Consider the following 16,272-nt stretch of genomic DNA (forward strand, 5'->3'; position numbering starts at 1 on the left):
TTGACCTGAAGTTTTGGGCAAGTGCCATGAAGCCTGCCTGGCATCCAGCAGGGATGTGTATTTCTGTCCATTTTGATCCAAGAATTTTTAAGTTTTCACCAGCACAGTATTTTCTGTAATAAAAATATTACTGCAAAGAAGAGATCTAAGAACAACAATCAGCATGTTGAACAGAATGCAAAGTGACAAGCCATGCCAAAGTACATTCCTGTTTGTGAATGGCATGCATATCCTGGATGGTTAGGAAGTGGACATGCAGATCTACTGTGTCAGAACAAGCAGATCTCATATTCATTGAGATTTAAAAAAAAAAAAAAAAGGAAAAAAAAAGGAACAAACCAAGCCAAAACCAGCAAAACTGATCAACAATGTTCCTAGTCTGAGAGATTGCTCAGAGACAAGAATATCTGGAGATATCAACTGTTAAGTCAGGAGCTGCCCAAGGTACAGTGAAGTGGGAAAGGATTTCAGACACCTTTGTCCCACTGATTGGTTAGAAACAAGGTTATCCTTGAGGACCTCCCAAGTAAACAGAGCGAAACAGGTGGAAGACTCAGAGGTCTATGATGTACCACACAGATAGGAGCAAAATCTTCACCAAAGCTTCACCAGGGAATTTTTGATCCTATAGCTTCACTTTGAAGCACAGAATTACCTAACTAGTACAGTTTAACCCTAACACACAAACAGTACGAGCACAGATGATGTACTACAGGAGTATCTGAGGGAAGTTCCAGCTCCCAGAAATCTATTTTGTTCCACTTTTTTTTTGTTTTGGCTTGAATGAACAGGACTGTTCACCCTCTCTCTTTGCACAACAAACAGCTTGTCTTTAGGAGTGTTTGCCAGTATTCTGTGTACTGGATGTTCTTCAGGAGCTTTGGTGTTGCCTGCAAATCAGTCATTGGGCTTTGAATGAGGTCCTGAACAGTTGCTCACAATGCTTCCAGTCTTATGTGGTCTGAAAGAGAGCAGATCTACAGTCTGTGCTTTTTGAAATGAAGTCCAGTACTACTACAGCCTAGGAGGGATGCTCCAATAAATATCTCAAAAGCAACACTAGAATTATGTAGGTTAACTTTGGCTGTGTTCTTTTAAAATAGCCCTCAGTCAGCCAACTGCACTTCTGGTTTATTTCTGGGTTTATTTCACAGTATCACAGTATATTAGAGGTTGGAAGGGATCTCAAGAGATCCCCTCAAGCGGTCCAACCCCCCTACTAAAGCAGGGTAGTCCACACAGGAATGCATCCAGGAAGGAGACTCCACAACCTCCCTGAGCAAAAGATATTATTTGAAACTTCAGCCATGATTTGTTACTTAATATTTAACCCACAAACATCTTGGTCTCTGCTACCATAAAATCAATAACATTGACACCACTGACCTCAAAAGCTCAATTGTCCATGCTACCTTGAAATCACAGTCACAGCCTGTTCTATGTTTCACTCTTGCAATACTTCCCAGTTTCAGTACAGTTAATTTTATTTCAGTAATAAACAGCATCATCATCGGCATTTCTACACTTAATGGTTAGACCAAGACACATTTGATAATCCTTGAAATTTCATTTATCAACCTTACATTTATCAAGTCAAAGGACATCTTTTATAGATAATATTCTAAGATTTTTCAGTCTGTGGATTTTCAGCTTGTGACAAACCAGAGGACATTCTCATAATCTCAGAATCACAAGTAATTTCTCAAAAATCTTGGCACTTGTTTGATTAGATTACTCAAGGAATAAATAAATTTAAAACAAGCAATTAAAAAAAATCTTATTTCTGTACACAATGTACAAACATTCTCCATGCAACACTCGTGCTTGATGATAAATAGTTTGAAAAAAGAGTAATATCTGACTTTTCCCTTGCCTTTGTCTCTCTATGCTGTTAGTGTGGAACACTAATCCATCTCCTTTCAGTGGCACATAACATAGACCCCACAGATTATCTAATCTTAATGAAGCAATTCTCTGCTGGCTTGAGCTGGAGAAACTCCAGTGACTTCAGAGCCTGACTATGCTAGTGAGGGGGTCTGGCTCCATGTCAGGTTCTTGAATCATGTGCAAAGGATTACTTATGTAACTTCATTATTTTCCTTAAAACAATGCAACAAGGGTCAAGTTCCACAAGCCAGTAGCAGCTCCCAAAGTTTCACACTTAGGTCAGTGCAATTCATGCTGTCCAACAGTGCCAGCTGCTAAAGGGACACAAATGATTTAGCCACTTTTAGATTTGGATGGGGGTTTTGTTTGTTTGGTTTTTTTTTTCACCTAGGCAGCAGGTACTGGCCAGTTTTATCGAAATCTGTAACCTCTGTAACTTGAATTATAATAGAGCCTTCCTGAAATGATTTGGACTCATAAAGTAATAAGATCACAGCTAACTGGAAAAACCCATCAATTTCAGAGAGGAAATGTGGTCAGTGACCTAAGCTTAATCAAGTGCCTTATGACTGCTGCTGTTGCTGGCCCAATAGATCAAGCAGAACAAGCAGCTAGTTGCTTGAGCTATATGAAAGCAGTTTTCAAATTATTCAGACTTTCATTGGCAATGGTCTCACAACACTGGCAGCCCCATGAAAGGAGAGGGCCTCATACCCTAACTGCTTATGAACTACAAGAGAGTTAACAGAAAAGCACAGCAAGGCCAAAAATTACTTCACAGACAGGCTTTTTTCAGGCTCCCAGACAGGTCTTTTTACACAGCTAGACAGTTGAGTTGAGACTGCAAACAAGATTAGTGTGATTAGTGCACAAAGCTTTTAGTCTACCTGTTTACATTTCTCTTCCAAGTTTCCTTCACCAGGCCCTGAAGAAGCTGTAGTTGTCCTAGCTGGCAAATCCTCACCCACCCAACTATGCATGGTCTGGGTTTGACAAACAGGAAAGTTGATATTATTTAGAGAAAGCACAGATTTCCACTAAACAGAACACATGCTATCTTTTTGAAGACGAGTTTTAAACAGTTGCCTGCTTCATCTCAAGTAACAAAAAGCATTAATATTTGATTTCACCAGAAGAGCATTTCTTTCAGCAGAGGGCAGAACTGGCTCAAAAGTAAATTAAGCCACCACGCTCAGGCTTACAGATACCTTCATTCTCCTACAAGTCTTTGCGTTAGCAAGCTCCTAACAGCACCACTTGAAAACCTCTGCTGAGGTGCAGAGGCTAGACAGTGCTGCAGCCAGATGGCACTTTCATCTGGCCAGTCAGGAACAGGGAAATAGGTTCTTGCATCTGCCCACACCAACCCATGCAGACCTCTCCAAGTTCAGGGGAAGAAGCAGTTAAGAACTTTCAAACTCCTAACTCCAGTCTGGGCAGCAGTCTGATAGAACAACCCTGCCCACAACTGCCTTGTGTCTTGTGATTGGTCTGGGGAAGACCCACACTAATATCTACTCACTTTTGACAAACATAATCATACTCTAGATGCATTATGGATTTTACCATCCAGCTAAAGGCAAATGTGGTTTTAATAACTTCAGGCATACTGGAACAGAGAAACTCTCTCTCATGTCACTCTGAATTATACTAAACCGCAGATCAAATACAGATCCACTGAGACTGAGAGGCAGCAGTGACACATTAGGCAGCTTTTATTAGCACATATTGGCACAAGGGCAATGCTTCAGCTCTCCGATGAGCACAAATGATGTTAAATGAGTTAATTCACATCTACTAAGAGTGCTTGCAGGCTCGAAACAAGCATTATTTGTGTACTTTCCTGCAGACAGTTAACTGTTAGCTGGTGCTAAACTAATGAAGTGTCTACCAAACCTCCTTCTTGTTCCCTTTTCAGTCTAGAATCAGATGATTATGGACACCCACATTATTAATACAGTGATATGAAAGACATCAGTTCATACATAATCCAAGCATGTTAGCTTGAGTATAAGGGTTTTTTTCACATTTTCCCCAAAGGACATTTATTAGAAGATGCTGTTTACATTCATATCCTGAAAAGGAAGAATTTGTTTAACAGATTTAAATACAGAATTCACAGATTAAATCCACATTGCTATTGTGTTTTACACAGAACACAATAGATCAAGGAAGGCTTTTACAAGTCATGGATGCTTGCATTACATGTGTCAAAGGCATCTCAAACAAGTGCCAGCAAAAACTACGCAGCAGTGAATTGTCCCATACTCAGATTACTCTTCTACAATAGATAAGGCTCCTCACATGTGCTGTTGGTTAGTGACATGGGCACAGCAAAGACCATGGCAAAAATTTTCATTATTTCTGGAGAGCCAGATGTTACCCCAGATGTCAAGCTGATGAAAGCTACTCTGAGCAACCTGGCTCCTTAAAAAAAAAAAATGACATTTTTTGCAAAAAAGTTTCAGGACAAGCATTGCATTTCATTAACAACTGAGAAACATTTATTATAAATCTGACATGGCGAAAGTCTGAATTCTAAGGGACAGGTTCCCACACAAACTAAGAAACAAGAAAAAACTGCTAAAGTAAGATTATTTGTAATGAAAACATGCACTTTAATTTGCACAGAGTTTTGAAATGCTAGAATAAATATGGCAGATTTATCCATCACAGTGTAGAGAAAACAGCTCATAGTCTATTTATTGGACGCATAATGTAAATATCACCTTTGATCTTGATAATCCTGAATTAGATGCATCACCTACATCTATCTAGAGGTGTGTATGTATTTATATAAATGGCAGGTACACACAAACATATTATGCACAGACACATAATACAAGCATGAGTATATACGTTACGTGAAGCAATTTCTGCTTATCTCCTATTACCGTGCACTAGCTCTTACTCTTTCAAGCAAACTGAAAAAGTGTGCTTAAATTACAAACTGCTTTCAACTCAAAGGATACTAGAAGTCTGTAGAGGTTAATTTTAAGGAAATCTAACCCAGCATTAGGTTTCCAACAAGTATGTGATGATTTTCCAGCCTCTAACATTGGGCAGAGCCATTTTCTTTACACTGCGTACAGTAAAAACATTTGGGCTTTCATAGCTCTCCAGCATCAAACTCAAAACAAACAGAAATAGATGGCAACTATTTTGGAAACACAGCTAGGACACCGAGATCCTTTTTGTTCTCATATCATTAAAATGAGTAAACAATGAAGTCGACCAGGTGCCATTTTTAATGTATTATGCTTTTTCCTAACACTGAAATCCTGAAAGGATTTCCTGTGAGCATTCAGGGTGAGTTCTGACTTCATTTAGCAATATTTTTTGGCTTAAAGACTGACTTCACCAGTATGGACTAGTCCTATTTAAGACTCTCTAAGACTGAAAGGAAATCCTAAGGCCTGGTTCTCTGGTAACTTGGCTTTTCACCAAGTCTCGAAGACGCACAAATTTGATTCAGGAACACTGCAAGAGTGCTAGAGAAGCCTCTGACCCGGAAAAGCAAGGGCCTGCAACTGGGGAATATTAAAACAATTTGCCACTCAAGAGCATTTCCGCAAACATCCTTTTTGCCACTGCTACTGTAACAGGCCATGACCAAGAGTGTTTATTGCTCAACACCAGTAAAGATAAACAATACCATTTCAGCTCACTAAAAGTCATTGGGAGTGTTTTCACAGTGAAGCTTCTGTCCCAGAGTTGTTCAAATCAGCCTGGTGCTGGATGGAAAACTAAAGCTCTAGGAGAGATTTCAGGGGCTGTGATGGTTTGAAATTGTCTTTTAAAATTTTCCTTGCAAAGTTCAAAACAGAGAAAGTGAAAGAGTGTAAATAAGTCACTATTGGGTGTAAGAAAGCAAAATACTGATTGTTCTAAACACTTCCATTGGATAGATAGAAATGTTTAAGAACTATTACCCAAAATAAAGTGGGGCACTCTGCACTCTCTCTGCATTCTGCAGTGGGGGCAGTTGCTGGGCTGTCTGGCTGCTGTTTTCTTCTTCTTCTCTTCTGGCTGAAGATAACACACTGACCTTGGCAGCTAAGTTAACAACTTTCTGCTCTAACTAACTCTGCTTTCTGTCCAGGAGGGTCTGGGGGGGAAGCTCCTGGGAGAGAGGCCCCTTTGGGAAGGGTCCCCTTTGGGGGGAAGCAAAGGGAGATCGGTTGTGCTTTTCTGTTGATTGTATATATTTGTAAATGTTGTGAATTTTGTATATTTGCACATATTCATTGCATTTCATCACAGATTGTAGACTCTGCTTGTAAATACAGCTTTCATTCACTTCCAGACTGGGCTAGGCTGGTTATTGTCGGTGGGGGGGGGGAATTTCAGCTCACACTGACACAGGGGCTGCATGGCATCATGTCTCAAAGAAGCCAAATTTAATTTCCTTAGCCATTCTTACTTTCCTGTCTATCACTGGTTTTCCTACACACGTGATAATATTTTATCCAAATTTTCTCTAAGCTTTATTGATATGGATTTCCTTATCAAAGCCACATAATCAGTATTTCTCAAGAATTGACACCTAGAGTAGTAAATACATCTTTACTAGCTGTTTAAGCATATGAAGAATTGCTGGCCTACAGCTTTCTCTCTGAAATGTTGCTCATCTTCCAGTATAATTCAGAAACAGTTACTCAATTCATCCATTTCAGGAAAAACTTTGATCCCAAACTTCTTTTCTTTGGACAGCCAGAGACATCTCTAGACTTGTAAGGAAAATCCAAGGAGGGCCTACCACTAGGTAGTATGAGTGGAACTTCGTCTTCATGCGAATCACAACGCGAGCACCCTCCTGCGCTTTTTGCTTCATTAAAGTGGTTCCAGTTTCTTAGTGAGTCCCACTGCCTATATTCAAGGGCAGCTTGACCAAACTCAGGAACAAGTGGCACAGTTGAAAGAAAAAGTTTTTTCAGTTACGTAAGTGGAAGGAAGAACATGACATACATGTGACAGGAGGCTGTGTTTAGGAGGAGCCTAAACTGAGATCCTGTGTGCCCTCTCAGATGACTCTATCCCATCAAATGTTGAGCATTCACGTTTAGTAAGTTTCCATTCACCCAAACCTTGGACAGGAGACTGCTTTTGGCTTTGGTCAGAGTCAGATCAGAAGCCTCATTCTAATTTCCATTCTGAAACTGGTGGGTCTTTTCCAGGATCAAACTATTTTCCCACACAGAGCCCAAGCTTGTCATCCAAATTCAATAAGCAGTTTACCTACGTAAGGATTGCACAATATCTTTGTTGGCAATGTCAGTGATAACATGGTGAAGTTACTAAGACTTAATGTCCTCAGATCAGTCGTCACAGGATTTGTATGGCCACTGTGTTGCTTTTCTGTGCAGTAACTGACTGGTGTTTGCGAAATGATTTCATCAAATCTTAAGGACTTTCCAGAGAAAAATCAGAGTCCTCTTACAGAGAGGAATAAACCAAGACAGAGGAAAATCAAATGCATTGCACAAAGTTAGATGCTACTGCAATCAAAATTAGAGATCCCTTACATGAAATCCTGACCTGTGTCCTGCACATTGATATATTCTGCTTGGGGAAAAAGTAGTGAGCTACCTCTGTGCAGAAATTACCCACTGGTGCTCTCCTTACACTGGAACCACATCCCTTCCAGGCCTTGAGGCAGTCCTCATGATGTGTTTTTACCCAATGGCTTTTGTTCAGTACAGAGAACAAATGCCTTTCACCTTCTAGCACTTTACTTCCAGGAAGTAAATCTTAACTTCAATGCAGAGTAAACAGCCATAAGTATCACAAATCTTTAAAACAAGACAAATATTTACCTGTGACACACTGCAGATCATTCTATTTTAAACATAAAGCTTGACAATAATTTTGACTGTACATAGTTCATGGCTACTGTCAGAATCTTAAACGATTTCTGCCCTGAGAGGGAATTCAGACGTTTTGTCAATGTTGCTTTGTAGTATCAACTGTATGTTCCTACAAGCACATCATGTTTTTCTTGTGATAACACAGCTTATGTTTAGGTTTTGGTATCTCCATCTGAGAACATAAACTGTTTTATGCACAACAGCATTTCCTGTGACTAAGTTTCTTTCTCAATTCACTATCTGAAAAACATGATCTGCAGCTTAAGCCAGGTGTCAGAGTTAAGCATGCTTCAGTAGTCACTGGAAAATGGTTTTGAACTAAAATTCACTTTTTGTTCTGTTTTTCTCTAATACCTTAACACTACAGGGCTGGGACCTTCATGCCCAGCACACACAGTGAATAATAGTAACAGACATATGATCACTAAACAAAAGGGTAATCTCACTATTGACTCAAAATAATCCATTTCTTGAACAGCTCCCTTGATTACTACCATAGGATCTGATCTGCATGACTAGTTGCCATGTGCACAGAGCAGCCACATGCTTTCCCAGTGACAGAGGTTATTTATATACTTCACCACCAGCACGAACAAGTTTGCTTTACCGGCACCTGCTCAAAGGTAAAATCCAGACAGAATGGCATGGTGATCACACACAGATGCTACTTGTGTTTAAGTAGCATTCAGTAACTCAAATGTGGGTAAGAACCATGCTGGCTGTGTGGGACTACATTTCTTCCTGCTTCCATGAGTAACTGAGAACAACCATCACAGTTCCAAGTCAGCTGCTGCAGTGGAGTCTCAAAAATCAAAATTTGGTCTCAAATCCAGAGTCTACTGACCTTATTTTACACTTTTTAGTGGACTCTTGTAATACTTTGATCATTTGAAGACAGAACTGGTTTCTCTCCCTCTCCCCATAACCTCAGCTGCCATCTCTACTTTTACGCTGTGACAATGTCTACAGTGCATGGTCTGCTTTGCACTTAGAAAACCTCAGATTTGGAAGGTTATCACAAACCTTCCATGAGGCCAGAATGTTCTGATGCTCAAACTAATCACCCTGATATAAAAAAAACCAAAGCAAGTATTTTCCAAGTTATAGTCTCCAAAAGAGGAGGATAATTTTTCAATTGCGTTCTTCAGAACATTCCATCGTTCTGGGTTTGCCCTCAATAACCCAGTTCGTTACTGCATAATGAATTTATTAGTCTGTTAACTACAGTCCTGACAGAGATAATGGTCAATGATTGCTTATAAATCCTTTGCTGCAGTGTTTCTTCTAAAGCATGCAGTTTGTACTATGTTCTTAATAAAATCATAGTACAGCAACGGCACAATGAAATAAAGATTACCTGGGCATTCCTTCTCAGTAGGCTAACTTAGCTTAAGTGCATAATAATCTATTTGAAAGCTACGGGCATCAGAAGCAAACCTGAGTTTTTATTAAACTTGAGGTTTAATAAAAAGAATTTAGATTCAGTAATCTCCTATCAGTGCCACAGCACTTGCCCAGGTACTGCCCAAAATTCCAGTATGATGGAAGTTTTGCCAGAGCTCTGCAAGTCTTTGAAACAGATAGAAGGATAGACATCACGCTGTGAATGCTCTGCTCTCCACATCCCACAGCTTCACAGCAACCCAGCAATTTTTTCAGCTGCTGCAGCTATGCTTCAATTTTGCACGCAGCAATGATGACCCCTAATGGTGAAATATCGCTTCTGTTGATCAATATGCAGAGATTTTGATTATCAGTGTATATTTCTACTTAAGTACACCTCCCTCTTGCAGACCACCAGCAGAGTAAACTGCCTCAGGTTTACTTGAACTGTAACAGAGAAGGAGCTTCTTGGCCTGTTGAATTCTTCCTGGCTTTGAATATGGAAGCATCAAAACAGAAATATTTATTAAGTCCAGGATTTAAAGTCACCCTTTTTTTCTGAGGTGGAGTATCTTCTAGAAGCAAATTTCTGTCACACTGGTGTGAATATTCCCTGTAAAAAGTCTTTAGAAAAGAGGAGACATTTTTCCTCTGGATCCAACCAGCTATATGCCAGAAAGCAAACAGCATGTACTCAAAAAGCTTCTTTGAAGCCTTGTGTAAGCTATCAGTTAATAACTGTAGTTGCAGCACTTTTGACACCCAGTGATCTTTTCATCAGAATCAAATAATTACTAATAACAAAAATAATGTGCTTATTTTCAAAGTCATGAAACAATATGTTGTTTTAGTATTAAATCAACATTTTAAGTCCATGAAGAGTATTAAAAGCTCATAAATTTTTACATTCCGAAAAACTTAATATTTGGGGCTTTATAACAACCAAATACATCCCAAAGCTTTTATCTCCTACTAGAATCTATTTCTACATCTTGGCTGGGAGGAAGAGGCAATTTTAAATTGTGTTACAGATGCCAAGTACATAAAACTAAGTCTCTCTTTTCTCTTGGGAGAGGTAAGCATCACTGTGTGTCCCGTCTTGGTTTGCTTGACACTTGCATCTAGAGCAAGATAAAGCACAAGGTAACTCTGTTACCCATACCTGACCTGAATGTGTCAATTTTTTCCAGGATGAGATAAACATACAGCTTTTAAAAGGAACAAGTTGAGAACCCCTGGCAGTTTACTGATTTGTTTACTTTCTTTTAAGAGAATTCTAACACAGAAATTGTGCTAGACTTCATAGGAGTCTACAAAGCACAGAACCTTCACTTAGATAAAGAAAAACCTAGAGATATTTCCAGAAGGCTGAAGAAAAAGCACATCTTCAAACTATGATCTCTTTATGCATGGTAATTGTAATTAAAGCCACACAGGTAAGTGTCTGCTAGAGAAAAAAACCAAAATATATGAAGGCATGCTTCAGAGATGTGTCTTTACTGAACTGTCAGTTTTTGGACAGGAAGGCATGTAAAATCCACTTTTTAAAATTAGTATCTAGTCTCTGAATTTTTCATTACCGTTATGATCTCCCGCCTCCCTTTTTTTTTTGTTTTGTTTTGTTTGTTTGAAAAGCAGTAATTGCTGCAGATACTTCCTCATTCTGGCTTACCTTTCTCACATCTGAGCTCTTTGGTTCTGTTGTCCAAGTTATAATTCTAGACACAGCAAGTCTTGTCTCGCTGGAGTTCACAAAGTCTGTTGGATCCATCTGTCTTGCCAAGGACTCAATATACTTCAGGATAGCAACTTTAACCTGAGAAGTGAAAAGGGATTTGTAAAGCTCATGACCTGTCAAAGATGGATTTATCCCCCTAGTAAACAGTTATCATTACATGTAGAAAAGAATTATGTCACACAGGGAGTACAAAAGAACCAAAACCAAAACAAAACATTAAAATCCTGTCTCTGTGTCATGTTTCAAAAATTAAGAACAACTGGATACGTTTTGTGTAGTAAGAGTCTGGAAGGGTACTGCCTTGAACTGGCTATATATATTTGCTTGTGTGTTTGCACAAGCAACTCAGTACTCCACCATGCTGCTTCCACCAGAAGCTAACCATATCTATTTTGGTCCCAAACCAAATGCCTGATGCTGGAGTTTCAGAAGATCCAAAATTTAGGAGACTGAAGAAAGACCACTTTGTTCATTTAGCATCCTATATCTTCCTGTCTCTGTAAGATAAATGTGTAAGACTTCCAGAGTTTACACTGTTCCTGTAACAGCAACCTCCTGAAAATGTCTCCACAACAATATCCCTTAAGAAGGATTCAAAAAGGGAAAACTCTGATTTACCTTTTTTTATTCCAAGCCCTACACACACATCTGATCTGTGCCACAAGCACTTCTTAAGGTGTGCCTAGGGTCCCAGTTTCAGATATGGTCTGGTCCCTTCTGTCCTGCACAGACAAGGTCTCTTCTCACCAAGACTAGGGTAAAGAGGACTTTTCCATGTCTAAACTCTAATAAGTTCCAGTGTCCTCAAAGCCTAACTCTTTTTAAAGATACTTTTAAAGCCCTATTTTAAAGCTATTTAGGTTTATTAAAATTGAGAGAGTTAATAAAATTTCTGATATTATTTCTGTATCATACAGGTACTTCAGTACCTTATCATAAATTCTATGCTTTATGGTATGCCTGACATGACAAGGTAAGAAACCATGTTGATGCTTTAGTGAAAAGGCTTTTGATACTGACCTTCAAGTTTGGTGTTTGGGTCTGATCTACAATAAACCTCATCAAAATGTTGAACTGCTGATCAAATGGGAAAGAATCCCTGTCCGAAGAAAGCAAAGACAAAAATGTTATGCAATGTAAATTTTCAGGACTAACTTAACTTAATACATTAAAGCTTATGCAACAAATATCAATATCTATCATGCTTTTCTTCTCAACCTTACCATCAACCAGAGAAACTCCAAGTCTAAGGATCAGCTGATTATCAATTTAATACTGGAGAAAACTGATAAATCAATACATTTATACACTGTTACTCTATCTGTTCTCTGCGCACTTGGCTAGTTTTCAGCATACCTGTCTACTCCTCCTTCAGTTCAGGCTGCACTTTGTTTGCTTATCTCTACTAGCAGCATGGTGCATCTCATCCTCAAATTTCACACCTCTGATTTTGATCTTTCTCCTCTTTTTCCGTCCTCTATCGTACTTTCTCCTTACTATTACTACTTTTTTTTTAATTATCCCATTTCCAGGATGAGTTTAACTTTATTGTAGAAGTGTCCTGTGGTGGACATGCTTAGAAAAGGACACAGATTACAGAATTTGTGTGTACGTTGCAGTAGCCTTCAAGATTTTACCCTGACATTAGCCCTATTTGCTGTTTGAACAAAATAAAAGACGCTCTCAACTTTGTGGTAAAGCACTATTCATAATCTGAATGTTGACATTTTTTTTCCCATCAATCAAAGAACCCAAAACTGATATGTAAGCACATGCACACCAAAAACCCCCCAACAAAATAACAAAATTTATCAATTACACATTTTAAATGTTATGTTTAAAAGCTATCTAGTTAGAAAAGTGACAGGAGCCATTATTATTACTATTATTATTAAGTCATAACTTTTCTCTCCTTTATTTCAGTATTCATCAAGATTAAGCCCTCACAACACATGACACTGTTGAGTTTCTAAAAGGTTCATCAGATGCCTTCCTGTAATCCTGCAAAAAACTCTGTAACATTTGCCATCTGCATACTCTACCTGGTGACATCCAGAGCTTTCTGAACTTTTGCCTGCACAGACCCCAGCAAGTCTGCTCCCATCTTCTTTAGCAACTGGGTCAGGAGAACAAAAAGCCAATCCTGCAAGTCATCTTTATGAATGATGATGAAATCAACCAGGGTTTCCAGAAACATGCTGAAGACCTGTTAACAAACGTCAGAAAGGAATATGGGTGCTTTAAATAATCAAAAAGGGAGAGGTTCACAGGTTGAGTTTCAGGGTGATTTTGTTATAGACAGTATCAGAAATGAATGATTTTAGTAATACATTGCTCTGAGAATACACTGATTCAGACAAGACATGTCTAAAATGTGTCATATTAAAATACCACATGGAACAAATGAAGGAAGGAAGGGGGTAGAATACACTTACTCTCTGTTGTGAATTCCACGGCAAAGCAGACCATGCAACAAAATAAACCACTCGTTAGTACACATAGTGATGAAGGCTGGTTGTTCAGATGTAGTTTGTCAACAGAAAAAAGATGCATTCATTGAAAGTTCACATTTTCTTGATAGACAATCTCTTCTCAGTGGAGCGACTTCAGACATTATATACATTGGATCAGATCCAGTCTCCTCAGTCATGAAAGTAACATGTTCATATGTAACAATTCACATATGTTTAACACCACAACTAATGAGTTGGTAGCAGAATTCTCTAAAGGATTTAGTGCACACTGGACTCAAGCATGTCCTCTGTGGTAGCACTGATCTGTCATTGCTACCACAAAGGACATGCTTGATTTCAGTGTGCAATAAATCCTCATCTTACTCAGAAATCATCTGCAAACAAATAGCTACACCTTCACCTTTCCACAACACATACTGAACCTCTAAGAACCAAAACATTAAGACCTTACAGGTAGGAACTGCTCCATTCAGTGAGGCCTGTGGGACAGCTGGCCCAGAATAGTAATTCTGGCCAAAAATGCACACTTCAAGCAAGACCTGTGACAGGTGATGATGCCTGCCCAGGGCATTTCCACTTGACAACCATTTACTAAAACTGGTTTACCAAGGGGCTGAAGTACAAACATTCACACAACTTATTCTTTCTCAAACTGTATTTAACCTAACAGCAGATGTTTTGACCCAGCCATTACTAGGTGCCCTCAATAAACAAATCTCCTCAGAAAAGGGCATGAAACTCTCTTTTCTGCTCTCCCTGATCCTACTCAAGTCAACAGAAGACCACTGGCTCTGAATGTGCTATGGCCCCAACTTCCTAACTCCCTAGCCTGCTTCTTTTTAAGATATGGCTGTAAATTCATACCATGGTCTTTAACTTCAAAGATCAGTGTCATAAAGAAGGCAAAGTAGCTGTATTGAAGGCTTCAATTAGGAGATCCAGAAGGGTATTGTTGGTGAGACCCCATACTGCACCTAGTTGTATACAATACACAAACCCCAGTGACTATGACTAAAGCTCATTGCCCTTCATGGACCTCACACTCTACTGTGTATCACCAGGACACTCTCTAAAGAACTACAGCTAAAACTGAACTTCTTGCCGAAGGAGCTGGTATCTGAAAGGCTTTAGGCTGCTCCTTGGAAAGTACAAAGTAACCCGTTCCTAGCAACATAAGAGACTGAAACATATCCCTCATTGTAAAACAGATAAACATCAAGGAGATTATAAATACCAGTATCCCCAGCAGATGGCAGGGGTAGAAATACAAAACATTCATCTTGGAACAGTATCAAACGTGCACACATGGTAATGCAGGAGAAGGAGCCGAGTCTTTGTGATCTTACCTTGCTGTGAGGGTCAGCAAACATGCGAGTAAATATTTCACATAGCCTTTTCAACTCGACTCGGCTAAAATACATCAATAAAACATGACATTAATCCTAAAGCAGTTGCAGAGAAAAGCTAATAAATATTAACAGTTGGAAAAACCTACCCTTTATTTAAACGTTACTAAGTCACACTTCTGAAAACCGTATCTCGGCAAAGCCTTAACTGTCATTCCAGTTTAACTCCTGAGATCATTAGTATCTTGTATTAAAAAAAAAACCAAACCAGAAACCTAATAAACGCTTCTTAATTAATAAACCAGAAACTTGCGTTTTCTACTGCTTCCATTTTCTTCTATATTCTCAATCACAGAAGACAACTGGAAAAGTGCATATTTGGGAGATATTTACTGCCTTCATCAAGGCTGCTGACTAGGAATAGGCTTCTTGAGTCTTCTTTGTGTTAGGGAATTCAAAATTTCAAGTGAAATGAGACCTTCCACATTGTTTGGGTATATACTAACCATAATTATTTTGGTCTAAATTTTCAATTGCTTCAGTAAAATCAGTCTAGAATCAGAGATACCAGTATTGACCCCAAAGTCTGAGAGCACATTGGCACAACAAGGAGACAAATACATAGAAATGGAAGATAGTGGGTAGTCTAGCAGGTAGAAGATAATTGGTTCAAGGCACATTCTATATCCTATCAATAAATATTAAGTGCTCATTAATGCTCTCTTTATGCCACGGACAAAAAAGAATGACATCTGAATCCCTTCCATAAGGTACTGAATTTGAATCAAATGCAGAAACGTCCAGTGTTGAAACTCTTTACTTGCAATGAATTGGAAACATGATCCTTCAGTTTTCCTGCTTAGCAAACTGCCAAAGAATGCAGAATTTTTGCTTATTTACTGCGCAAATAAAACCAGAACAAGGCAGTTCGGTAACATCTCGTGCACACTACAGGTGCCTTGAGATTTTTCACTATGAAACCAGAGCATCTAGTGAAATACACACAGAAAAGCCATTTAGGTCTTGACTACAGCGACTTTCTTTCCAGAAATACATTCTTTTTACAGTCTGCCAACATCTCTCTCTCTCTCTCTCTCAAAATCAGCCTCAAAGAACAGAATACACCAGTAGTGTCTGGCTACCCTGTCTTAGCTTCTTCACAAGTAACAGATGACATTTTATCAAATAAACCTATGCATGAAAGGCTGATCAAATTTTAAAAGGGCACAAAGCCAATGCTCTTAAGAGTTTGATGTAGAGGCAAAAGTCTTTGTGACAATGCCACACCAGCAAGCTGTCACCCTCATTCAGGATGAGCCAGCAGTCTCTCAAAGCAACTGCTCTGCCACATTCTGATTTCACACAGACTGCAGCTCGCTCTCTCAAGGAACCCTTATTTATTACTCTAACGAATTCTCTTATTGGAAAAAGGCTACATGAAATCAGGAAGTGTAGAGTGTGTCTCCTGAAGCTCATGGGCCCAAGGTAACAACACAAGTACTAAACTAAAACAGGCAGTGGAAGAACATTTCCCCAAGGGACCTGTTTGTGACGATGTATTTAGAAGACCTTATGGG

At 39.1% G+C, this 16,272-nt stretch overlaps 1 protein-coding gene across 8 annotated transcripts in view; it reads right to left on the reverse strand.

Moving 5' to 3' along the window:
- The window catches only part of CLASP1 (cytoplasmic linker associated protein 1), a 159,396-nt gene that overhangs the window by 29,361 nt on the left and 113,763 nt on the right, over positions 1-16,272 (reverse strand). For 6 of the 8 annotated variants that reach the window (XM_054381317.1, XM_054381315.1, XM_054381311.1 and 3 more), the window contains 5 exons: positions 14,696-14,759; positions 14,416-14,418; positions 12,918-13,081; positions 11,896-11,974; positions 10,810-10,953 (listed from right to left, as the gene is read on the reverse strand). In XM_054381317.1, coding sequence (XP_054237292.1) covers positions 10,810-10,953; positions 11,896-11,974; positions 12,918-13,081; positions 14,416-14,418; positions 14,696-14,759 — 454 coding nt within the window. The remainder of the gene's footprint in view (positions 1-10,809; positions 10,954-11,895; positions 11,975-12,917; positions 13,082-14,415; positions 14,419-14,695; positions 14,760-16,272) is intronic. The other 2 variants (XM_054381312.1, XM_054381313.1) reach the window with 1 other exon arrangement.

This window comes from Indicator indicator, chromosome 5, assembly GCF_027791375.1.
Source record: "Indicator indicator isolate 239-I01 chromosome 5, UM_Iind_1.1, whole genome shotgun sequence".
Lineage (NCBI taxonomy): Eukaryota > Metazoa > Chordata > Aves > Piciformes > Indicatoridae > Indicator > Indicator indicator.